This window comes from Notothenia rossii, assembly GCF_949606895.1.
Source record: "Notothenia rossii genome assembly, chromosome: 7".
Lineage (NCBI taxonomy): Eukaryota > Metazoa > Chordata > Actinopteri > Perciformes > Nototheniidae > Notothenia > Notothenia rossii.
In genome coordinates, this window is record NC_136905.1 from 29009393 (window position 1) to 29035077 (window position 25685).

Sequence of the window (25685 nt, forward strand, 5' to 3'; positions counted from 1 at the left end):
GTAGCACAATCCTAAACATGGACACCAGCACAGCTCAGCTTGTTGCCATAGGAATATTGGCCCATAAATGACCTGAGCTATTCATAACTCATTGCCTCCCTCTGCTGGTGTTAATGGAGAGTAAAATCCTTTTAAAACGTTCTTCATACCCTCTTGAAAAATCAATATATTGCATAAAATGTATTATATAATATACTGTCTATGTCTCTCCATTGTGGGTGCAAGACTAACATATAAAATGTATGCATGATATGTTTATGTCTGACTTAAATAGGCCTATCTGTTATATCGCATGAATATCTCTAAAGGTACTTTGTGAGTCACTGGCAATCAATATTGAGTTTCATATAGGTTTTTTATTTTCTATAGTATCCAGAGGATATTACTAAAAATTATCTTGATGAATTTCAGTATAGTATGTTTGTAATAATATATAATCTGGTTTATTGAATGCGGTTTTTTGTGTGCGTGTGTGTGTTGGGGTGTGTGTGTGTGTGTGTGTGTGTGTGTGTGTGTTTGTGTGTGTGTGTGTGTGTGTGTGTGTGTGTGTGTGTGTGTGTGTGTGTGTGTGTGTGTGTGTGTGTGTGTGGTCTGGAACAGTGGTAAAAGAAGGTTTAAAATAATTGATAAAAGAATTGGAGGACAATTTAGACACCAACATTTTTGAAAAATTAACTTTTTATTTTATAATTGTTTTTTGTGTATTTAGGAAAAACAGATAATAAACCATCAAAAAAAGTGATTTGCTCAGCTAAGGCATCAAATGTATATTTTCCAATGAAGAACTACCCCTGTTAGTCTAATTATAGTAACAGGTTTGAAAGTAACAGGGTTGAAAATCAATGCTAATTTGAGCTTTAACCTCAGGAATTATTGCTAGATGTAGCATGTAATGCTACTTTCAAGGCAAGGACAAACTTGGATATCTAATGAAAGAAAGATAACTTTCAAATGAATGTGCTTTATTCTGTTAATATCAGTAACAGGGTTGAGTGGGTTAGAGTGCCACACTCTTTTAAGACTGAAAAGATTGTAAAAATATGAAAAATAAAAGAGAGGACTTAGTTTTGGTCTACCCATGGCACTAGCACATGGCTTGCTGATGTCCTTTCCACTGTGTCATCTGAGTTACAGTTTTTTCACTTCCTCTGCCAATCTAAAAAGGTTTGGGTAACAGGGTTGAACGCATGTTGAGGGACACACCTTCTGTGCAAAATTACTGTTATTTGAAATATGTTTATGATTTAACAAATTGATGTTACCATTACAAGAGACATATATCAATAGAATAATACCAAAAAAAGTTAATAAAATCCCTATTTTAAATGTTATATTTGACATGCAAGTTGGTCAACAAGACGCAGGGACAAGAGAAAAATGCCATTTTAGGGGATGTTCGAGATTTGATCATTTAAATAATATTTTGAAACCACTTTTTCTACAAATCTATATACATTTTGTCTCAAGACAAGTATGTTTAACACAACAAGTGCGTGTTTTAGCTTTTTGGGCATGGCTTATTAGATTTTTTATATGGGGGACGTGAAATGTCCTCCAATTCTGGAATGACCAAATAACAAACTATGCTATATCATCACTTTTATTTTTTGCTAATAGTTTGCTAGATTGTTACTTTTGGAATTATCGGTTTGCTGTTTTGTGTTGCATGTCCACTTTCAAACGTTTACTTTATTTAGTAGGTTGATTTATATGTGCACATTATGTTTAATGAGTAGATAGAGCAGGCAATCATCTCTGGGGCCTTGTTATTTTAGTTATTAATGTACTTGAGTTGTGCAGGTTGCTCAACTATTCCCTTTTTAATACCTCAAAACTAAAGACAAAACAATTTATTTCAGGGATTCTTTTGACAACATATATGTTCCTATATTAATTTACAATAACTGACAACAACAAACACAAGTTAAAAGTAATAGCCTGCAGTTAAACTGGCTCTGACGGTGTAGGTCTATTTTTTAAAATATTAAGTGTTTTTGCCTAATAGTTTTATCATAATTATGAAGTAACCCACTCCCTTATCAGTAAAACTGAAAAATTGTGTTTTTTGTGTGAACCTGAAGATGCATGTACAATGTACCTAACGGTAGATGTCTCCCTACTCCGTGCAGCTGTGTGTCTTCATGGGTACGATGCTGTATACAGATGACCGAGTCGCCATTTTGAAAGGCAAACCGTTCACAGCACACCCGCCCTGAGTACTGGAACTATGCCGCGGGGCCGGCCTCGCAAACTGAGAGTTAAAAGCAACGACGAAACAGGTAATAAGTACCAAAATGCAACGAATAAAAAATACAGATAATGGCCTATCCAAATAACCGGCTATTATTTAGATAGGCATCTCTGTATCTTATATAATAACACTTCAATGTAGTGTATATAGTCCCCGGATATAGTATTGCGGGTGGGCTTTGCTTTGCTTTGTGAAGGAGTGATTGAGGCGGAATGATATTAATAAGGTTTCGGTGGCTCTTCTTATTGGCTTCCAGTCTAAATTGGTGTCCGCGAGGGGAAGAACCGCGGTCTCTTTCGTAGTGATAGTAAACGTACAATGTTGTCACTTATTATTTGTTTAATAGTAATTCGTCGTTAGCATGTTGTTGCTAACTAGCTCGCTCTGCTACTGCTAGCCTCAATGCTAACACGCCAACCTTTTGCCATTGTTATTTTGATACTGTGAAGCGTAGCGAGGCTCTCCTGCTACTGATGGATCCGTGGCATTCCGTGCTGCATGACCAAAACAAGTCGTCATTTTCACGTGAAGATATGAAGTGTCGAAATGTGGAACGCATTCATGTGCTGGCAGTTTGGTATTATCTTTAGAAAACCACGATAATATAGCCGAGGTACTGTTTTTGTGACATGTTAGCTGGATAACTTAAATGGTACGCTATTCAACATTTTCCACAGATATATTTGAGCAACTACAATTCGGCAACTAAAACAAAACATTTGTTTTAAAATAGGGGTTACGTTTGTATTTCATAGTGGATTAATATTAGTCAGTCACATACTGTAGGAATGCCTACGAGTGTGACAGGCAAGATGGATGTGTGGAATCAAACTGTTGAATATCAATAGGCTAACATGTTCACACGAATAATATTTAATATAAACTTTATTTACGTATCACTGCAAAAGCACGAGCTACGAGAGTGAAACCAAATTATTGAATACATACATTGTTTTCATGTATCTTCTAGTGAGAGAACTACAGTGAAACAAACTTTATTGCATTATTATGGATACATTTTAAGACTAATACATTATTATATAAAGTACTATTTTTAAGAGTAAGTTAGGGGCTTTGTTGGTCCTAAGTTAGCTTATATTTGAGGGTTATCACTATTTTAATAGTCACATTTAAAATACTTATTGGGCCTATAGGAAAAATGACAGCTGGCCAAATTATAAGCTAAGTAAAAGTGATGAAATGAAAACACCTTTTCATGCATTCTTTGGCACTATTTCTTCATAGTTAAACTAGGCTATTCCACTTCTGAAATAGCCTGCCTATCCCCCACAATGACAAACCATTCTACTATACCAGAACAAACATATTTAGTATATGTACATGATATGAAATACATGTACAAATAAGTATTCCCTATCTAATTGAGTATGCCAAAAATACACTAGCATTTTGCAGAAGTCCGCATGCTGTTCTGGCTAATCTCACCCTAAATCCTTTTCACAGTCGATATAATGAGCAAGAGGGTCATAGTTCAACGAGTGCAATGACTGAGTAGTATGTCCCAATTGTATGCATGCTGCATCTAATAGTACATTCAGTACTTTGTAAGGGCAGCTGTAGTACATAGTGGAAATCAAAATAAAATGTTTGCGATTTTCAAAACAGCCTAACATTTGTATAGACTAGTACTATTCTTCTTTGGTATGTTCTAATGCCGAACTTTCTTAATCTTAAAGGGAGTTTATTCACACAGTTATAGCTACCCTACTACCCATCATATGGGCAACATCTCCCATGAATATTTGTAAGCTTCAATAAAGTCAAAGGCCTATAATGTGCATGCCCCCCCACGTTTGATGAATGCTTGTTGAAGAAAGTTAAAGTTATACTGTCCGACACACACAGAGACTTTCATATTAAAATGTGCGGTTACTTTTTGGCAACTCCGGCCACAAAAATACAGTCAGGATGAAAGTCTTTGGTTTTAGATTTTTTTTTTTTACATAAAACTACAAAAATAGTAGAAAATGCACCATATATTTATTCTATAATTGCAGTAAAGCCTCTTTAACCAAATGAAGATACTTTATTGTTCTCTCTTGTACTCGATCAGATGCAGATCCCAGTGGCGCTAAGGCAGATCATTTTGGGGAAGATGGAGAGCTCAAGAACAAGAAGTGTACAATTTGCGCCCAGATTTTTACCACGGAGAGCCAACTTCAGAAGCATCTCCGCGAACATGAAATCAACGATAAGGTACGTTCCGGCACCTGGTTAAGAGACAGTGAACACAGCTATTAACCTAATTCATCCAAAACAACATCAGTAGAGTATGTTTTCTCTATCATAGGCTTATATTTGTATTCTCACATTACACACATATCTGGCAAGTATAACGAGTTCATTAGAACCTTACTTTTGTATTATTCCTGTCAAAAAGCAGTTTCATATTATTGCAGTTTGGTACAGATGACTTGTGTAACAATGACCCAGCTACAGGTTGGAATTGGCCCAAGCAAGTGCCTTACCGTCAAAGCTTGAGGCGTCCTAGATTTTCAGCTCAGATGATTTTTCATAATGTGGAAGCTGCTGGTAGAGGAGATTGTTTATTTGAAAAGTTCAGCACAGGTCTACCAATCACATTATTTGGTGGCGGCTGCTTCCAGATCGTCTGCAATGTGCTATTACCAGCAGCATTGTTAGACATCCTCCTGGATTTCTAAATACAAAACACATCTGGCGTTATTTACTTATCCATATGCGACTTTGCATTAGAGCCCTAGACATGCTCAATTAACAGGGTTTTTGTTAATTCCGAAGATGTAAATGAGCACAGCTTCGGTTGAGCTGATTAAATAAACTGCAAGGGAAATAGGGCTTGATGCTGGGCTGTTTAACTGAGCAAAAAAGCACTAAACATTGTCTGCTCCTGAACTTTGAACAGTGGAAACTATTGTCAAGACTCCATTCTGGATGAATGATAAATCAGTGTGTATGAATGGCTGCTTCAGTCATAGGACCATGTTTCTGGAAAAATACCTGAGATAGCTTACGGCAAGAAATGAATAATGTAATCCCTTCTGAATTGTGCCATGAATACGATGTGAAAAGATAACTATGCAACTCAAGAAAGAAAGGGGATACAGTTGAATTATAAGTCTGCAAAAATATTTCACCCAAAAAATAAAATCCTTTATATGAAATCACTTTCTCTCGCTTATAACGATGCATGTGTGTTTCGCACCGGGATGTACTCACACAACAAGAGCGGCTTGCTAGACTATTTTAGCGCAGACTTATAGGGATATTGATCTCTTTCAATAGTCCTGGGAGAACAATGTGAAACGTGCCAAGGTAACTGCCACGTTGGTGTTGACTTTGTGCGAGACGAGAGATGTAGAGTGTATTCACAGAAAAACTAAATGGGTTATGACAAACAGCGACTTTCTTGAAAAAGTTGAGTACTGTACTTTGCCTCTGTGTATATATTGGATTGGACTTGCTGTGAGCCACTTTGGGGAAATATACATTTTCGTATGACAAGTATACGTACAAAATAATTGTGTTTTAATTCATGTTGAGTAATGCAGATTTCTGAAGTTATTAGGCCTAATTGATGAGTTTTGATATTGGTCTTGTCACCCCTGAGTGTCCTAAGTGCGCCCTCCTCTTTCCGCTCACCAGCTGCAAAAGCTTTTGCAACACACGTCTTTGCCCTATTCCCCCTTTTAAGATCCATTTACACTCCCTTTCTGTCTCTCTGCCTCTCCCTCTCTTACCCACTCTCACACACACATTACACACTGAAGTAATGGGTGTCCACTGTGTTCTATTAGCAGGAAGGTAAGGAAACATTTGATCCCCTCTCAACCGTCTCTTGGAGCATTAGCAGGCAATAATGGGACCCTCCGTTACCTAATTTACAGCTGCACCTGTGGTAGTGGTTCAATCTACATTCACTTAAATACGCACTCTCTCCAGGCTGAAGAGCAGCCGCCTGGAGGTCTGCCACTCGGAGTCAGACTCACTGGTAACTGCTCCAGGCCTTCATTGCAGACAAAAAGTACTCTTAAGACACTCGGCTACTCTAATGTAATTTAATATTGGGGCCATTTCTTCCTCCCATCGGATATTCTTTAAAAAAAAAATGCTTTTCTCCCTTTGTTGGTCTTTCTGTTACCCCCTCTCACTAGTAAAAGCACAGAAATACAAAGATTATTTATCCCACCTGTTGCTTTTTGATTTGCCGATCATGTTTCTAGGGGACAGTTAAGTTGGACGGAGGGAGGAGCATAGGAAGATAGCTTTACAGGTCCAAAATAAATGCAGTTACTTATCCACATAATTAATAGTGTATAGGTCATGTTGAATCTCTTGGTACATGTTTTGGTCTTATCATTGTTGTTTTTTTGTCTTTGGTTGTTTTTCCCTTTGTAGTCCTGTTGAGTCTCTTTGAAGTTACTTTGTGTCTTTTTGTGGTCATTCTGTGTCCCTGTAGTCACTCTTACCTCATTCACACCAACGGTGTTTCAGGGCCGGTTCGGAGCTGGAGCTTGAAAAGCACCGGGTTTTTCTCTTCACACCGCAGCGGAGCAGCCTCTTAGCTCCGGAATTCGGTTCATTTCGAGCACCAAAGAATTGTCCAGCCAGAGTAAAAGCACCACATATGTCACGATTACGTCGAGGCGGGGGCAGGGGCAGGGGCGCGATCAACTCCTGAACAACAACAAAAAGCCAACGTTTTATCCAGTTTGTACACAACAATGGAGGAACTTAACAAGCAGCAGTGGTCCACTGAAGAGACATGCTACCTACTGGGAATCTGGTCTTCCGAAGAGGTACAGAGGAAGCTGGAGCACAATCGGCCATTGTTGTTGTTGTCGGTGTCAGCTGTGAGGGGTTTCCGCGCGGTTTGGCTTTATGAAGCAGGCACGCAAACGGTTACGTCATGACGCAAACGATGACGCAATGACGCAGCACCAGTCGGACTCTGGGCAGTGTGAAAAGAGCCGGAGCTAAACCGAAGAACCGGTTCTGAACCTGAAAAGCTCTAGCACGGGGCTTGAACCGGAGTTGCGTTGGTGTGAATGAGGTATGTGAGTGTCTTTGTAGTTGTTTTGTGTTTCTTTATTTGTAATTTTGTGGTTGTTAAGCCCCTTTTAATAGTGGTTCCAAATCTCTTTGTAGATTCTTTGAAGCTATGTTTGCATCTCTTGTTAATTGTTTTGGTCTTTTTGAAGCCCATTTTTTTTTGCATCATTTTTCTTTATAGATATGATGCAGGCCAGAGAGAGCCTTTATTAATGACACAGTGTTCAAAATGGTATGATATTGCCCAGTTGCCAGCCATGACTAGACCCCCACCCCTTCCCTTGAGTTATTACGTCACAGTGTATACTTCAGCGGACTATCAAAACAACGGCCCGGGGTGCAACACACATCAATGAAAGCGACCCTCTACCACACAAAACAACACCTGTAAATAACCCTATTGAAAAGGATATTGCATTGTATTTGTTACTTTCGTTGCAGTTGTATGTCTTAAGTGTAATTTGGCATGCTTTTATTTTGAAGGCGAGTTAACGCTGTTGACATTAAGTTGTTGTTGCTATGGAAACAAGAAAAGTTTCCCAGCGGGCGGAACTTGTCATAAAGTCCGATATGATTGGTCAATTGTACTGTCATTTGACATTACTCTCTTGTTCAGTTACTATAGCTGGGCCCTCTGTGAATTCATAGCTGGACCGCCCGTCCTCTTCACAGTAACTCACAGAGACGAGCTTCTTTCATTTAACCCTTCACATTCCAACAGAAACTGAATAGGCAGATTCGAAGGATTTATTTCTTTGGAAATGTTATTTTAAATACAATTAAATCAAGTTATTTTGTTAAAACTAATGAAAAATATAACAAAAAATATATATTAAAACAAATATAAAAAAAATATATTTATTTTTAATGTTTTTAAATATTATTTTGTAGAATATCTTAGGCCCTCACAGAGGGCCTAGAGGGCCCTGACGGCTCGCCACTGATATTGCCTTATACTTCCACAGGCTCGGGTGTCAAACACAGGTACTTGGCAGCCAGCTGTAACCACTGAGCATTCTGCTGCCAGTTGTGTGTCTTTTCGCAGTTGTTTTGATCCTCTTTGCATCTCTTTTAAGCTGCGTTTCATCTCCTTGTTGTTGTTTTGTGTCTCTTTGCAGCTGCTTTTCCTCTCCTTGTAGTTGTTTTGTGTCACTTTGCCGCTGCTTTTCATCTCTTTGTAGTTGTTTTGTGTCTCTTTGCAGCTTTTTTGCACTGCTTTAAAGTTGTTTTATGTCTCTTTGCAGGTTTCAAAGTTGAGTTGGTCTCTTTATAGTTGTCTTATGTTCCTTTGTGAGTCATTTAGAGTCTCTTTCAGGATTAAACATGCCTATTTGTATACATTTGTTTGAAGGTGAAGGTAAGTAGTACCCCACACAGTTAGACCCCTTTGGCATGTTCAGTAATTCATTCTTGTGCTCAAGTCAGCGAAGGTTGTACTTTAATTTACAAGGATTCCCGTCTCCACCAAAGAAACAGAATTGCCAACTAAAAGCACATGATGCAGAGGGACACATTTGAAATCCTTTACATCCTTAACATTCCCTTCCTTTCATTGAGCTTTTCCTCTCTCTCTTGCAGCCTCATCGATGTGACCAGTGCCCGCAGACATTCAACGTGGAGTTCAACCTCACACTGCACAGGTCCACGCACACAACCTCTGACTTCACATGCCCCGTTTGCACTAAAAGATTCTCACGCATCGCCAGCCTCAAGTCTCATATCATGCTGCACGAGAAGGAGGAGGTTAGTGACCTGACCCTTCTAACATAACACCATCTTTGATTTGAATTCACAACCAGTTACAAAGAAAGAATATCTTTTTTGTTTTTTCAGAATTTGATCTGTGTGGAGTGCGGAGATGAGTTCATTCTTCAGAGCCAACTGACCTTGCACTTGGAGGAGCACCGCAAAGAGCTGTCGGGCGTCAAGGTCTACACCTGCAAGAGCTGTGACAAAGAATTCAAAACATCCGCACACCTCAAGGAGCACATGAAGAGCCACGTCAAGATGAGGTCAGACGGGGCTGCAAGATGCCCATTTAGATCATTAAACTGTGTCAGGTGGAAAAATGGACTCAAAGGGAAACATGAGTCTAACAGCTGTCGGCCTCTTGTTGTAGGCAATTTACCTCTCTAATATTGATATTGGGGTGTGTAGCTGCTGTACCCACAAACATATCATATTATTTTCCAATTGATATGCCAAATGAATAACAAAGAGGCAGTGTATGTGAGTCACCGAGAAACAGCAGTTAGACCAACAAGAGACAATCATTCTGCCAATAAAAAAATATAAAAACAGCTATTTTGTAGGGGAGAAGATAATATTACAATTATTCATTTCACATGAATTGTTTTTCTGGTAATTTTGGCTGTGAAATATACTCACAAGCTGGAATGAACTACAATCAAAAAGGATACATTGATTTGCCATTCAACAGAGTTGGATCTTTTCTACATTTTCATTGATTTTGATAAGTGGAGGGCCACAGTCTTCAGTGCCGTGTGCCAACTCTCTATAGAGTATTAATAGTTGAAGGTTGACCTTAGAACTAAGGTAAAGAAAGGTCCGAGAAACAACAGCAGAAATAACACACAGTTTGGGAGGATGTCTCTGGTACATACAATGTAACCATTGTACTGCAATCCTGCAATACAGTACCTCTAGTATGTGAAATGTAAAAGTTAAAATACATTGTGTACCTCCACTTTTGTTGAAATCCACAAGGAAGAATACTGAAAATATTATAAAAACACTGTGTCTAGGTAGAAATAACTATGTTTTTCTTGCTCTTTCATAACTTATGTTTTTAATTTAATTTAATTTAATTAATATTGATAATAATATTAGTAATAAAACAAGGATGAATAGCCAAAACAATTATAAAACCAAAAGACAGTAGATGATAACCAGCAAACTCAACTATAAAAGAGACTACTCACAAAACGACAGGAATAGAGTATTAGTAATAAAAGAAAAACATTATGAAATTAATTACAAACAAATTGTGAAACTATCACCAGAATCAGGTTTATTGCCAAGTAAATGTACACTTACAAGGAACATGCTAGAGTGTATGGTGGTACTTACACAAACATTGTATAAGGTAACAAGTTGTAAGAGCAGAAATATATAATTATAATATATTATAAAAAGAAAATATAAAAAGAAAAAAGTAATATTTCTTCTACTTAATATTAAAAGAATAAAGATAACTATTTGGAAATGTGAAAAATACAGTATATAATATTTTCAATGTTATCCAAAAATGTGCAGATTCAGAGTGATACGCAGGGCTCACAATATTTCAATGAACAAAATCTTCTCACATGATGTGCAATGCATAGTATCTATGTGGTGTGTATGTGATCATCTGTACTTGTATGTAAAACCAACTTGACTTCTGTTGTGTGTTTCCTCTTTCCACAGGCCACTCAGCTGTAGTTCCAGAAACTACAAGAAGAACATCGACCGCAGCGCCTTCCAGAACAGCTGCCATCACTGCGGAAAAGCGTTCAAAAAACCCAGTCAGCTGGTTAGGCACGTACGAATACACACAGGTGAGTGAGGAGCTCAGAGAGGGGGTGACACATGTTGGTAATGTAGGGGCACAAACAGAAGAGTTGGGGGTTCTGCTTCTCAAAAATGTAATTGATGTAATAATTAAGTATTATATAACTAGAGTCTCACATTTGTCTTTCTGAAATGGACTTACTCTGATTACATTTTCCTCGATTAGCTGTCTACATAACAAAGCACCTCTTACTTCACCCTCCCTTTCTTTCCTTTTTTTTGTTTAATACCTTTAATATTGGATCAGTGCACATGAAAAGAGCAGATACCCGTTTAACGTTAAGTATCATAATTAGAATATAGAAAGAAAACAACAATATAATGAAGTACTGTGCATCTGAATCGATCAAAAGAGCAACAAGCCATACTTTCTGCATTTCAAAGGCGTAATCAATCATACTCATCAAAGTTCAAAACAAAGCAAAGCAAAATGGAAAAAAAGGTCTAATCAAGAAGATAAGAATTGAAATGTTTTCTAGCTTTAGAAAGGACATTTAAGCGCTGATCCACCGAGTGACATAACTATGGTTGTACTCTACTGGAAATCAAAATGAGGCAAGATAGGGAGAGACATTTATAGTTAGTCAGAATAAGTTTGTCATAGTATGAAAGCAGACATCATTATCTAACAATCATAATTCTATTGGCTAGCACTACATCTCAAAGTGGTTGACCAATCACAACAGAGCTAATCAATCAGAGCAGTCTGGGCTCTGGTTTCAGACAGAGGTTGAAAAGAGGTGCCGCAGCACAGGCAGTATGAGAAAAATGAAAAAGAACATTAAGGCATGTAAACATGTCACAATAGATGTAAACGAACACAAATATGAAGATGGAAATGCGTATAATAGGACCACTTTAAACAGTCCGTTCAAATGGGGAATTTTATAAAGAGCAGCATCTCACCAGTTATCCCCCTGGTTCAAACTCAGTTCACACTCCCAGGCAAATCCTTCATTTCTGAGGGACAGTACGTCCCCACTCAGCTCTACCCAGAGTATGGGTAAAACAATTATGTATTAATAAAACTAATATTCCAGTGTGGGTGAGCTCTTGTTCTGGTAAGCCTTCTGGGTTCAGGTTATATAGCCCGAACCTTCCACCCTCATGTTGTTTACACATCATCCACTTGTTAATTTGTTTGGTAGCCTGGCTGGCTGCATGACTAATGACGGATAGAGTTTATTCCTCTGTGCTGCGAATCTCAAACAGCCCTCAAGCTGATGAGGTTAAGAGGCGCTTTGGGACACACACACACACACACACACACACACACACACACACACACACACACACACACACACACACACACACACACACACACACACACACACACACACACACACACACACACACACACACACACACACACACACACACACACACACACACACACACACACACACACACACACACACACACACACACACACACACACACACACACACACACACACACACACACACACACGATGCCTCATTCTCTCACTCTCTCTGATGCACACACCCATCAGTGAATAAGACTCGTCTTTATTCAGGCTAAACCCATGAATACAACATTTAGATTGATTTGATAAGTAAAAGTATTAAAGGTGTCGCAAGGGTCTGGCGATATGGAGTATTTGAAATATCTCAATTTGTTAGACCAAATTGCTTGATATCGCAAAGATATTGTAGGAATGACTATTAGAACTTTAATAAAATATATAAACAAACACACATAATGATAATTAAAACATCACATGACTTCATTGTAATTCAGCCTTAAAAAACATGTATGTCATATAACGGTACGTCCACACAGCAGCTTTGAAAACATCTTGAAAATCTTGGAGCTGGGCGTGTCTGGATTTCTTGGGCGTGTCGGGATTCTTTGCGAGCAACGCGACCAACAACCAATAGGCGCATCACACCGCAGTACTTTTCCCACAAAGGTTCATGAGAACTTAGTTCATGAGAACTCTCTAGTTCTCATGAACTAAGTACAGATCGCGTTCACACCGGAATAAGTCCCTGAGGGAGGATTAGGCAAATGAAGCCGCTGTCGTCACTTCTTCTTTTTCTGCTTAGGGTTTACTGGCAGACCGCAAACAACTTCACGGCGTATACTGCCGCCCGGAGTCCCCGGCCGGAAGTCCCCGGAATGGGGGCTGGCTTCAGTAGAAGCTGCCTACTGAAGCCTTCAGAGTAAATTGCCAGAACGCCGACACCTCCTCATCTCCACCGCTCCCATGTTTTATTTTGTGCCATCATGGCCGTATCCATCATTGAGGTCACCGAGGTCCGCACCTCGGTAATGTTTTTAGAGCTGTGTATACAAAACTTGTGAAATAATTGCACTAAACGGGGTTCTTTGTAGTACTTCCATTTACTGACGATGGGGGCGCTGCATACCTACGTAGCCTTGGTTAAAGCAAACAGAAGAAGACGACATGTATCAACAAACCACCGAAGACTGGACTTGTATCGGAGCAGTGGAGGAGTGATGAGGTAGATCTGAGTCCAGCGGGCTGCTTGGTTTTCTATTCATCAGGACATCATATGACCAGCAGATCCTGTGTGAACGCTCTACGTTAGTCAGTGGACGTCCGACAACATGCACACTAACTTATATTGCAGCTATAGGCTAAACTTTGGTTTAAATTGCGTGAATAAACTAGCTAGAGAGCTAAAGTTAATTACATTCATCCAATGTCAGAAGGATTACCTTTTAACAAATGTTGTAATGCTTTTCTTTCACTTCAATTTTAGTAAAACATTGAAGATATAACATCGTATGGTTTTTCTTTTTACACTGACTCAGATATAATGAAAAGACTACGTCAGTCGAAGCTCAGCTTTGGTAAGGAAGAGACGGAACAGGCAGAGAGAAAGAGAGAGAGAGAAAGTGATGGAAATCAGGGAGGAACTGCAGGTACAGTCACACAAAATAATGTAGGCTTAATAACCCCATCCATCTATCTATCTATCTATCTATATATATATCTATAACAATACTCTTCATTTACAATAGGCATACAACATAGTATCTATTGCAGTTATGATGTCATAATAACATACAATTGTATAAAACAAAATTTGCTTTGATCTTTGTTTTCTTTTGAGAATCAAACAAAACATATTTTAAAAAACAATAATGCAAACAAACAAGTGAAATGAACTAAAATGCTGAATTGCTTTAAATTCACTGGCAGGCGCAACAAGTGAGGAGGAGCAAAAAGTGAACAACGAGGGAGAGATTGAACAAAGAGAAAGAGTAGAGGACAGAGAGAGTAATGAACAGGAAGAAGACAGAGAGACTAAAGAAGGTGGAAGAGAGGCTGCAGGTTATGGAAAGGAGAGAGACATGGAAAATGAATGTTGGCAATGTTTTGTGATCATTTTAGCCTCTTCTGCATGTCCAGATCATTAATAGTAACAATCAGCTGATTCTTATGCATTACACTTTCAAAAATAATTTATGCTGACATTGTCAGCCCACTGACATGGTTTGAAATCAATATATTATATATTATCCAATGTGTGACGGGGGGTCACAGGACTTAAAAAGCACCTAACTAGATCATGAAAATCCCCCAAATCTCGGGGGGTATCCCCCGAACCCCCCTAACATGTTTGGACCTCAGTATTTAGGAAATCCTGGATACGGCCCTGGTTGCCATAAGTTAGTCTTTTTGCGTTTATGCGCTGGGCTAATGCTAATGCTAATCATGCTAATGCAAGGATAATAAAATGGCGGCTTCACAAAACTTTTGAGAGGGGTCTGCCTGCAGACCTCCACTCTCAGGACAGTTCCGTTGCAGACCTCCACTCTCAGGACACCTCCACTGTCAGTACAGGAAGTGACGATTCTGACGAACAAGTTTTTTCCCCCGCCAATAGATAGATATAAATAGATAGATATAATAGATAATAGTCTAATTTTGACCGAATTAATGAATAGCGGGTGTATTTAAAATACAAGATGTCGTCTTGTATTTTACAAGATATATATATACATATATATATATATATATAAATATATACGATTTTATTTCGTATTTACGTGACCGAATTAATCAAAAGCGGGTGTAACTAAAATACAAGATTTCGTCTTGTATTTTACAAGATGTATATATATATGGACAGAGGCCGTGGGGGGACACCCGAGACCGGGCAATGTCTCCGGTAGAAACCGGGTGAAATAGCCCTAAAAAAATTATAAAACCGGGGAAAATAGGGGGGAAAGGGCAAAAAAAGTGTCCGAAAATAGGCACTCGTGAGGCGGGCAGAGTCCCCTGTCAACTCCCGTTATATTCCTCCATGATGTCATTTGAGCGAAAAACTTTTACGAGAACCAGGCTGGGGGGGTCAAAAGGGCTTGACCAAGGCCGACCCAAAGTGCACGGTGGGCGGACTCATCACCTCCGTGATGAGTCTCCATTGTGATTTGAAAAATTCCATCAAACGAGTCCTTCGGTTGGCGGGAAAAAAAACGTGTTCGTCAGAATCGTCACTTCCTGTACTGACAGTGGAGGTGACCTGAGAGTGCAGCCTGCACCGGAACTGTCCTGAGAGTGGAGTCTGCAGGCAGGCTCCCATGAAACTGTTTGGGAGTTTGACGGGGCGTGGTTTGCATTCTGCCCAGCCAATCAGACATAGGAACCTTTTTCTCCCACGGAAGTACCTGCTCTCTAGCTAGACCCTCCAGAAAAACGCGATTCTGCGATCGCAGAATTTACCGCATAATCAGCAAAATGTAGCAGATTTTTAAAAGGCCGCATATTTATCAAAAGGCCGCATAATCCCCGCATTTTTCCACACAAAGTTGAGAAAAAATAAAGTGAACTCGTCTTGACGTGACGTCATCAGCTCGCGCATCACAGAATGTAAACAACACTGTATAGAGTGAACGTGTGGAGCTCACATGATAGAGAAAACACCAAGATGAAAAAATCTAATCCATCTAATTTACCGACGAACATTTCTGCTAAAGACCGGGCAAAAAGTAGGGGGAAACTATTCTGCACCCCGTGCAACTGTGTGTTGGAGCATAAGAGAAAATCGACGGTGACGACCCACTTTGATTCATTCAAGCATTCAAAAATGCTTTCTGCTGCTGTGGACAAGAAAAGCCAAACAACTCACGTTCACCGAGGCATCAACCTCCAAAACCGTTTCGAGGGCTACAAGAAACGAAGTGAGTAGCCTACAAGATTGAAGCTGGTCAGATAACGAACGAGTAAATGAAAACAGAATGAGGCGGAGAAGTGTGTGTGTGTGTGGGGGGGGGGGGGGGGGTGTGTGTGTGTGTTTGAGATTAGAATAGCCCAATTGCTTTTACAATAAATAAACATTGAATGTGTTTAATTGAATAGGAAAGGGGTTTAACGTTAGTGGCAGTTTGTGTGTGAGAGAGAATAAATAAGACAGCCCAATATTTTAAAAAAAATCTATAATTTTTTCCTGCATATTTAGCATATTTCGCAACTTTCCGCATATTTCGCAACTTCCCGCAATTTCACCGCTTAAAATTGCATAAAAACCCTGCATGTTTAATCGCATAATCAAGGATTTTAGCCCGCATAATCAAGGATTTTAGCCCGCATAATCAAGGAATTTAGCCCGCATAATCAAGGATTTTTGCCCGCGTTTTTCTTGAGGGTCTATCTAGCAGGGGCTGAAAAGGTTCTCATGAACTAATTTTAGTTCCGGCTCTTTTTGGTGTGAACGCGACATTTCGGAACTAAAGTGGGAAAAGTACTGCGGTGTGAACGCGGTTCCCGCCCCCGACATACAAAGCAAAAAACCTTGGGGATTTTATGCGAGCAATATATATATATAAACTCCCCAAACAGCCTAACAGTTTCACCCAATGTCTCTGCCACCTCCCTCCATGCCTGGTTCCTCCGGTTTGTATCCCGGTAAATAGTTCTGGTCGTATAGAACCAGGTGATTTGCTACCGTAATTTCTCGTTTGGAATATGAGGAAATGAACTGCGGTCTGGCTCTCCCAGCTTGAACGCGGTTTGATTGGCTAGCGCTTGTACTGTCAGATTTGCATAAACGAGATTTGATTGGCTGACGCTTCCAGCTCAGCTTCAAAAGTTGAACATTGCTCAACTTTTGAATCCTGAAAATCCTGGAAATCTTCGCTTTGCTTCCCCACAATGCAGTTTGGCGAAAAGCGAGGCAAAGTGACATCACCCCAATTCAAAGTCAATGGGCAGAGAACAAGCCCCCAGGAAGTGCACCGGACTCAGATGAAAATATTTGCGGTGGCCAAACGGCGCTACCACTCTTCCGTTTGGTTGCCAAGCCCGGAAACACTTTTTCCCATTGACTTACATGGGGAAAGAGTGTTCTGTACATCGTTGGATAGTTTTTTTTAAACTAAATAAACTACCCAGTATGAACACTTGTATAGCCCTTATTAAAAACATTCGTTCCTCAATTTTGAATAATGTGCTAATAACGTTATTCTGAGAGTTATTTCCCTCTGCATTATGAACGTGCCGGGTGGCGCGATCCCGTGGGTTAGATGCGTTACGTGTCCCGACCAATCAGAGCACACTGTGCTCACAGGGAGGGTGGGGGTTGGAGCTATTGGAGCTATAATGAGCCGTTAAAGGCAGAGAGTGAAATTCAGTGAATACACGCAGTTTACAGAGATGCTGTTTGAGAAACCAATGTGAGTTGCGTTTATCTTTACCCATGGATGCACAATAAGAACGGACCCATATCGTCTTACTGCCATCCCACGGAGCTGTAATAATGGATATATTGCACGTGTTTGCTGTAATTCATTATCATACTACATGGGCTGTATATGATTAAATCTTGTACCGTAAATGTTGTATTAAATAAAGTTAACAATACCGACGTTAGATTAACGTCCCTGTAGCTTCTTATTGCACTAAGAAGCTTCTTACACTATATATACAGTGGGGCAAAAAAGTATTTAGTCAGCCACCAATTGTGCAAGTTCTCCCACTTAAAAAGACGAGAGAGGCCTGTAATTTTCATCCTAGGTATACTGTACCTCCAACTGTGAGAGACAAAATGAGAAAAAAAATTCCCAAAAATCACATTGTCTGATTTTTATAGAATTTATTTGCAAATTATGGTGGAAAATAAGTATTTGTTCACCTACAAACAAACAAGATTTCTGGCTCTCACAGACCTGTAACTTCTTCTTTAAGAGCCTCCTCTGTCCTCCACTTGTTAACTGTATTAATGGCACCTGTTTGAACTCGTTATCAGTATAAAAGACACCTGTCCACAACCTCAAACAGTCACACTCCAAACTCCACTATGGCCAAGACCAAAGAGCTGTCAAAGGACACCAGAAACAAAATTGTAGACATGCACCAGGCTGGGAAGACTGAATCTGCAATCGCTAAGCAGGTTGGTGTGAAGAAATAAACTGCGGGAGTAATTATTAGAAAATGGAAGACATACAAGACCACTGATGATCTCCCTCGATCTGGGGCTCCACGCAAGATCTCACCCCGTGGGGTCAAAATGATCACAAGAACGGTGAGCAAAAATCCCCCGTGCGGTTCTGGGATTTTTGCTCACCGTTCTTGTGATCATTTTGAAGCTGCTTACCTATTGCAGATTCAGTCTTCCCAGCCTGGTGCAGGTCTACAATTTTGTTTCTGGTGTCCTTCGACAGCTCTTTGGTCTGGGCCATAGTGGAGTTTGGAGTGTGACTGTTTGAGGTTGTGGACAGGTGTCTTTTATACTGATAACGAGTTCAAACAGGTGCCATTAATACAGTTAACAAGTGGAGGACAGAGGAGGCTCTTAAAGAAGAAGTTACAGGTCTGTGAGAGCCAGAAATCTTTTTTGTTTGTAGGTGACCAAATACTTATTTTTCACCATAATTTGCAAATAAATTCTGTAAAAATCAGACAGTGTGATTTTCTGGCTTTTTTTTCTCATTTTGTCTCTCATAGTTGAGGTATACCTTAGATGAAAATTACAGGCCTCTCATCTTTTTAAGTGAGAGAACTTGCACAATTGGTGGCTGAATAAATACTTTTTTGCCCCACTGTATATATCTATATATATATACAGTGCAATCATTCTTTCATGCTAAATGAAGCTCTGTTGCTTGGATATCACTAGATCCTGTTACAGCGTAATATAAGTACATAACGATTGATGTGTACATTAGCATAATTACTAGCTAGCCGCTAGCTGCTAACTGCTGCCTCGTTAATATCAAATCCATCATAATAACAAATCATTACCATGCTGTCATGAACGTGTGGTGCTGTTACGTGTACGCAAATTGACGTGCGTGATGTGTGAACGAGCATTTTGGTTAAAGTTGCGCATGCGCTATGAGCACACATTCGGGTACTTCTCAGGCATGCCGGGTAATCTGTGACGTTTCGCTCTCTCAAAAGTTGGTCCATTTTATCATCATGCGCTGTCACTAACCGATCTGCAGTGCGCATGTGCGAGCTGGTCCGCCATATTGGACAACTCCGGACGGCAATTCAAGTAGGACAACATTGACACAATGGCTTTTGGCAAAGCTCAAAAATAGACAAGAGAGAGATGAGTTATTGTTATTACAACGTGACTTCACTATTATTTAACAACTCTTTTTATTGGGTTCTTTTATTTGGGGTTAAGTACATTGTCAGAATAAGTGAGGAATGGATTTAAATTCTGTTAGACAGCTACAGCCATACATTTTTGCACACATTCACAGTAAATATGTATTCAGTATGATAGCTGTCTAACAGAAGTTAAATCCATTTCTCACTTATTCTCACAATGTACTTAACCCCAAATAAAAGAACCCAATAAAAATAGTTGTTAAATAATAGTGAAGTCACGTTGTAATAACAATAACTCATCCCTCTCGACTTTTCTTTTTGAGCTTTGCCAAAAGCCACTGTGTCAAGTGTCCTACTTGGGTTGCCGTCCGGAGTTGTCCAATATGGCGGACCATCTCGCACATGCGCATTGCAGATCGGGCAGAGCTGCAGATCGGGTCGTGACATGCGCCAATGAGCAACTCTCATAGAAATGAATGAGGCCCCGCCTCCCATGCTGTATCCAGTTCTTATTATACATCCATGGCAGAGAAGCGTTGGAAGATTTCTTTAAAGCTGCTGTGTGGACGTACCGTTAGTATATAACTGTTTCTAAAATACATTAAGATATCTAATATCATAAAACAATGTCGATAACATAGAGATATATTGCCCTAGGTTTCATGTGTAATCCTTTTACTATTTATATTACATTGCTAAAAATACAACCACTATGAAACTGCAATAGAACAAAAATGATTTAATTCTGATATGTGTAAAATATAATATTTACAGTAAGTTATTGTTTATTTATCCAGTTTAAATAATGAAGAAAAGGTTTTAGTTTTTTTAATCAAAAAGAGTCACAATTACTTACTGGTCTAATGCAGTAACCTGCTTTAAAACCTGCTTTAATGAATATGAGTAGAGTTAGATGATGATGGGTTTAAGTAGCCATCCATAGTCTTTACTATTTACCTTTTTTCCAAGTCATTCATATTGATTCCGGAAAAGACCTTAGTAAAATGATCACAGTTGTTTCCGTCTCTTTGCCCTGACTTTACCCTTTCCTTTCAGGTGAGAGACCCTATAAGTGCTCACATTGCGGGAAGGCTTTCAACCAGAAGGTGGTGCTGCAGACTCACATGGTGCGGCACACCGGAGAGAAACCTCACCTCTGCATGTTCTGCCCGGCCTCCTTCTCCCAGAAAGGAAACCTGCACTCCCACGTCCAGAGAGTTCACTCCGAGGTAAGAGCACAGAGAAACACTCACACCTCAGATATCTCTGTGTAATGAGACACCCTATTTAATGAGCATGTTGAGTATTGCAGTAATAAAATAAACTACAAAACAGTGCTTTTATTTTATTTTAAGAGTGTAAAAGAGTTTTCCTTTAATGCAAAATTGTGTGCATTTTTTTATAAAAATTAAACAATGGGTTTAGCCCCAGTGTGTACATCGAACAGTGAGGAATTAAAGTGATTATAAAATAGATAAATTGCACATTTTCATAACTCTGTCTTACCGATATGGTAAGACAGGTTTGATACACCCATCACTACATAAATCCTCAGATTTGACGTGTCTTTGGAGTCTTACTGCATTTGTGGGGGGAAATAAAGTTATAAAGCCTTTTGTGGCTCCAGAGAAAGTTATGGGAGCTGTTTTAAGGCTACAATTTTAAAAAGAAAAATAATCTGGAGATGTAAAGGCTCATCTCCGCTAGAGGCTACATTATAACTGAAATATAACTTTTTGTAGAAAAAATGGGCCTCATCCACCGAAGTTTGTTTTGAAAGGACCCTATTATTTTCAGCTTCATATTTGTGTTTTCTGCCTCTCCTGTGACATGTCTCCATGCTTTAATGTTGAAACAGCTCTTTATTTCTCTCATACTGCCTGTGCTGCAGCACCTCTTTTCACCCTTTGTCTGAAACCAGAGCGCAGTCTTCTCTGATTGGTTAGCTGGCTGGGTCTGTTGTGATTGGTCAACTGCTCTGAGATGTCCCGCCCCTCAGAGACTTTGGATTTGGTTTTATAAGCCGTGACAACAATAATGTACAAAAAAGACACAGGAAATTGGTAAAACCGTACAAACAATATTCACACATTCTTATCATTTCCGCAGTGCGCGCCTAAAAAGCAAACAAACTGACTGAATAAAAATACTCTCGCACTTCACTGTTATGAGCAGTCATGCTTATGAAAACTTATTGGATGGCTGGTTTGCCCCATCCACCTGGAAACAATGTGTCTTGATAGACATTCATGTTCTCTTATGGGTTCACTTCCCCTTATTTTACTAATTAAATTACAACTATTTGAAACATGGAATTTTATTTGTATTCTCCTCAACTTCTCACATCATTGTGTATTCCATACTAAATGCCCATGATGGGGCCGGTTGATTAAATTACTTCTGGAAAGCCAAACAGCACGGCCATTTGAATAATGCATCCAATTTTGACAAGTGTCCTTCAGCTTTGTGTTCCAGATAGAGTTAGTCCTCATGGTTTGACTGACTTTATGAATACATTTTGGTCACATGTTATTCACAACAGATTTCATGAGCAGATGTTTACTTGGTAGCCAGGGGAGTAAAATCAATTTGTTTCCAATTTAATGAAGGGTTTTAGGTGTCTGTAGGCGTGTTGAGACAGCAACACTGTCTGCTCAAGAATTACACAAATGAGCTCCAGAATAAAAATCTAAGAACACCCCAAATGATTTCATGTGCTTTCAGTTATTTGAAATTCAATGGTGACTCCTGTATATCTAAAAGTATTGTAACAGTTTTGGATTATTGCCTAAAATATGCCTTTGGGCGAGCATACATTTTATATACTTACACATTTTTTAAAGCAAGTTAATCTTCACAGGTGAACAGCACTTTCATGCTTTTTGTATTTTATTTTTGCAGAACACAACTTGAATCACTTAAGCTTGTGTTCACCAAAGAACGTTTTTAATTTAACATCACCCATTCAAAAAGCCCATTAACTTAAATATACTATACATTCTGCCTTTGACTTTCTTTGAAAGAAAATATATTTCACCACTTTTTTAATTCCCACAAATATCAATATCCGTCAACAACCAAATAGGTTTCAAACTCACGAGCACAATCAAGGACATTAGAACCTTATATACAAAAATCTTCTACCTATTTATGATTTCCATCATTTCCCCCTCTCATATTTTTGTTTGAAAAGGTTTCAAACTAAGTTAAATGACCAGGAAGTATCTAAGTGCAAAGGACATCCTAGCATATGATACAATGGATAATCCTTTACCAAAGTAAAGCTAAACTGCATGGCTGCGGTCAAATTGTCCAAAACAATTCTGGTCCTATGTCTTTCCCTCACCACTTTTCCTTTAGCTCTTATCATTCATCCACTTAGGTTCTTCTGGGTCATTTCGCTCCGTTAGGAACCTGCCTAAGCAGAAAAAGCAAAAATAAATGACAGGACCTTGTCTGAGCATAATTGGATTCTCTTAACACTGTAGTGGTCTTTTCCTAATGAAATATTCAAAAGGAAAACTGGTTAGAAAAAGACATGTGATTGATTTGTTTTCTAGTGGACCGTAGCCATCATTTCTGGCTTGAACTTTTTGTTACAATTACCCCTTCAGTAAAAGCACATGTCTTTGCCCCACAAGAAATGACCTTCTGTTCATCCCACACGCTTTCTCATACACACTCATTCTTTACCCTGTTGCCACATACAAGTACCATCCTGATGGTGATTACTGGAGTTTCTTGATATGCCCAGACACCCTCACAAACTTGAAAGGCATCCTTTCCTATTTCAGCCACCTTTCCCTTACTTCCTCTTCTGCCCACTGACACTGTCATCTTCCACTTCACCGGTGGTTAGCCTCTCATGGAAAAGCAATCACCATAAATCGTGATTTCTTTTAGGCTGCGCACTCAACAGTCTCACTTGCTCGTATGGATTTCTCTCTGCTCCTACAGTTCTAATCAGTTTTTCAAGTAGCGTCACTTAAAACGTTGTTTTCCACCCACTTGCTGGCTTTTCAATCTTTTATGTCAGTGGTTCAATTGTCAAGTTAATCCCCCCTCTATAAGTTCAGCATGTTACTCATCCCTGCTTAAGTTCTAGAATTCTGTGAACATCATTTTAAAATGTACTCCAAATAACTAGAAAAATTAGCCAAACTTGATCATATTATCCCTGCACCTGATCTTGATATTTGCATCCCCCAAAGACAACAAACTCCACACTTTCTAAATTAAAAGTCAACACAACCTTCTTCCCATGTCGGATTCTGAATCAAATTAAGGTTTATTGCCAAGTCAGCTGTCCACATAATCATTAAATACATCAAACAGAAAGCAAAATATCGCTAATGTCAAGAAACAGAGTAACATTCAGTGGCTGGAGCACTGTACACTACTGGAACTTAATACTTAGATTGGAGTTGGAGAATAATTGTTGAAGCCAATTAGCGCTCTGGGTTTAAAAGTAGGAACCAATGTTTAATCAATCGGGTTCCACCGGATTGCCAAAACGTTTTTGAAATGTAATTTCGTATGGTGACGGAAGCTGATTCAAGTTTAATGGACAACAAAAGTGGAAAATAAATGGACTAAAGGTTCAGCTAGAAAAAATGCTATCTGACTTTTATTCACCAGACGAGCAAAAGTGTACGTCCATTACGTAATCAAAGCAGCACCTCAGCGGCTTAAAGCGTTGGCTTAGCCTCTACAATAATTCGTTTTGAACCCCTGATTATCAAAATGTTATTGTACTTGAGATTGAAAAAAAAAAATACAACTACATGGCATTTATAAGGGCATGCCTGCTTTGCATTATCCACTTTGTGCTGTAATAAATCAGGAGGTATGAGGTAAGTGACATTCACAAGAGAAACACTTTCTTACTCCTACATATGTTATTATAGATCATAGTAAAATACCCCCTAATGGGTGCAAGTACTCTAGATTTATACCTATGAAGGGCACACACTTAAACAGTTCCAAAATAAACAGCAGGATCATGCTTATGACTATTGAAGTCAGACATACCAGTCGTATTGGATTATTGTAAAAAAAAAAAAAAAAAGGCAATACATCCACAAAACCTTTATTTCTCTAAAAAATGTATTCAAATATATAAACAATAAATAAGCAGCTTGTATCATTACACAGCAAACAAAAGTAAAGCACCAAATGCAGTATCTTTCCATCTTCATTCTGAAATTATAATTTGAACTCATCACCGTGTAAAATGGTGCTCCGTAATCTTTATATATTATTTCCGAGGTAAGGCAAGCAAATAATTTATTCAGTGAGAAAATCAGGGATTTGCTCACTGAATAAATTATTCTAGAGTTCTAGCAGCTGAAAGCAGCATCCCCGTCAAATGACATTAACAGATGAACACCTCTTACTCAATTCCCCAGGAACTGTGACAGGGCGGGGATAATATCAGCATACATTTAATTGTGAAGTGGAATACTTTCAGTGACTAGGTTGAGTCACTTTAGGGAAGCTTTAGCAGCACAATAGCCTACTCAGCAGCCAGGGGTAATGTATTTGATGTGTTTTATATTCTCTTACAGACTAAAGGTGTACCGCTGTTCCCATGCATGGACTGCAGCTGTGTGTTCAAGAAGCTGGGCAGTCTGAATGCCCACATCAGCAAGATGCACATCTCTGTGATTGAGGTTCCCTCAGACACTCCAGTAAGACACTGAATGAGCCCTGCTTTACTTTAGTATATTCAACTTAATGTTCATTATTTTGACCCTGGTGAATAAGGTTAATACATTTAATGCAGATACACTTTAGACAGGTCCAGTTGAAAACTCAATCGAAGGTAGGTGTAACCATACAAGGAATGCTCTTGGTGTATAATGGTTATCTAATAGTCAATAAAAGAACATTGCAAGTGTCTTTATATACACATACATTTTGATTTATTTAATTGTCCTTGATGCAAGATTAATCAAAGTATCAATGATTCAGACTGGTGTAGACCCTAATTACCTCACTCTTCAATAACGTCCTCTGATTTTCATTCATACTGCAGAGAGGCCCTTCTAAATACTAGTCAGCTCTCCAATTTCGACCTGTCCTGATCTTGTCTAAAGCTCTTTGTCTTTTTGCCCAAACCTCACTCTATTCCTCTCCTCCTCCCCCCTCAGGAGACAGAGAGCACAGGTCAGGGTCCCGGGGGGTCGGAGGCCGGCGAGGGGGTGACAGATGTCATCCAGCAGCTCTTGGAGCTGTCTGAGCAGGTCGGCGGGG

General features: G+C 39.2%; 1 protein-coding gene across 1 annotated transcript in view; it reads left to right on the forward strand.

The window, feature by feature from the left end:
- Positions 1-2138: 2138 nt before the first annotated feature.
- The window catches only part of znf236 (zinc finger protein 236), a 55210-nt gene continuing 31663 nt past the window's right edge, over positions 2139-25685 (forward strand). Inside the window, exons 1-10 of the mRNA XM_079692759.1 lie at positions 2139-2279; positions 4326-4468; positions 8882-9046; positions 9137-9315; positions 10733-10863; positions 13679-13789; positions 14070-14183; positions 20487-20659; positions 24998-25120; positions 25583-25679. Of these exons, the coding sequence (XP_079548885.1) occupies positions 2228-2279; positions 4326-4468; positions 8882-9046; positions 9137-9315; positions 10733-10863; positions 13679-13789; positions 14070-14183; positions 20487-20659; positions 24998-25120; positions 25583-25679 (1288 nt within the window). The 5' untranslated portion in view covers positions 2139-2227. The remainder of the gene's footprint in view (positions 2280-4325; positions 4469-8881; positions 9047-9136; positions 9316-10732; positions 10864-13678; positions 13790-14069; positions 14184-20486; positions 20660-24997; positions 25121-25582; positions 25680-25685) is intronic.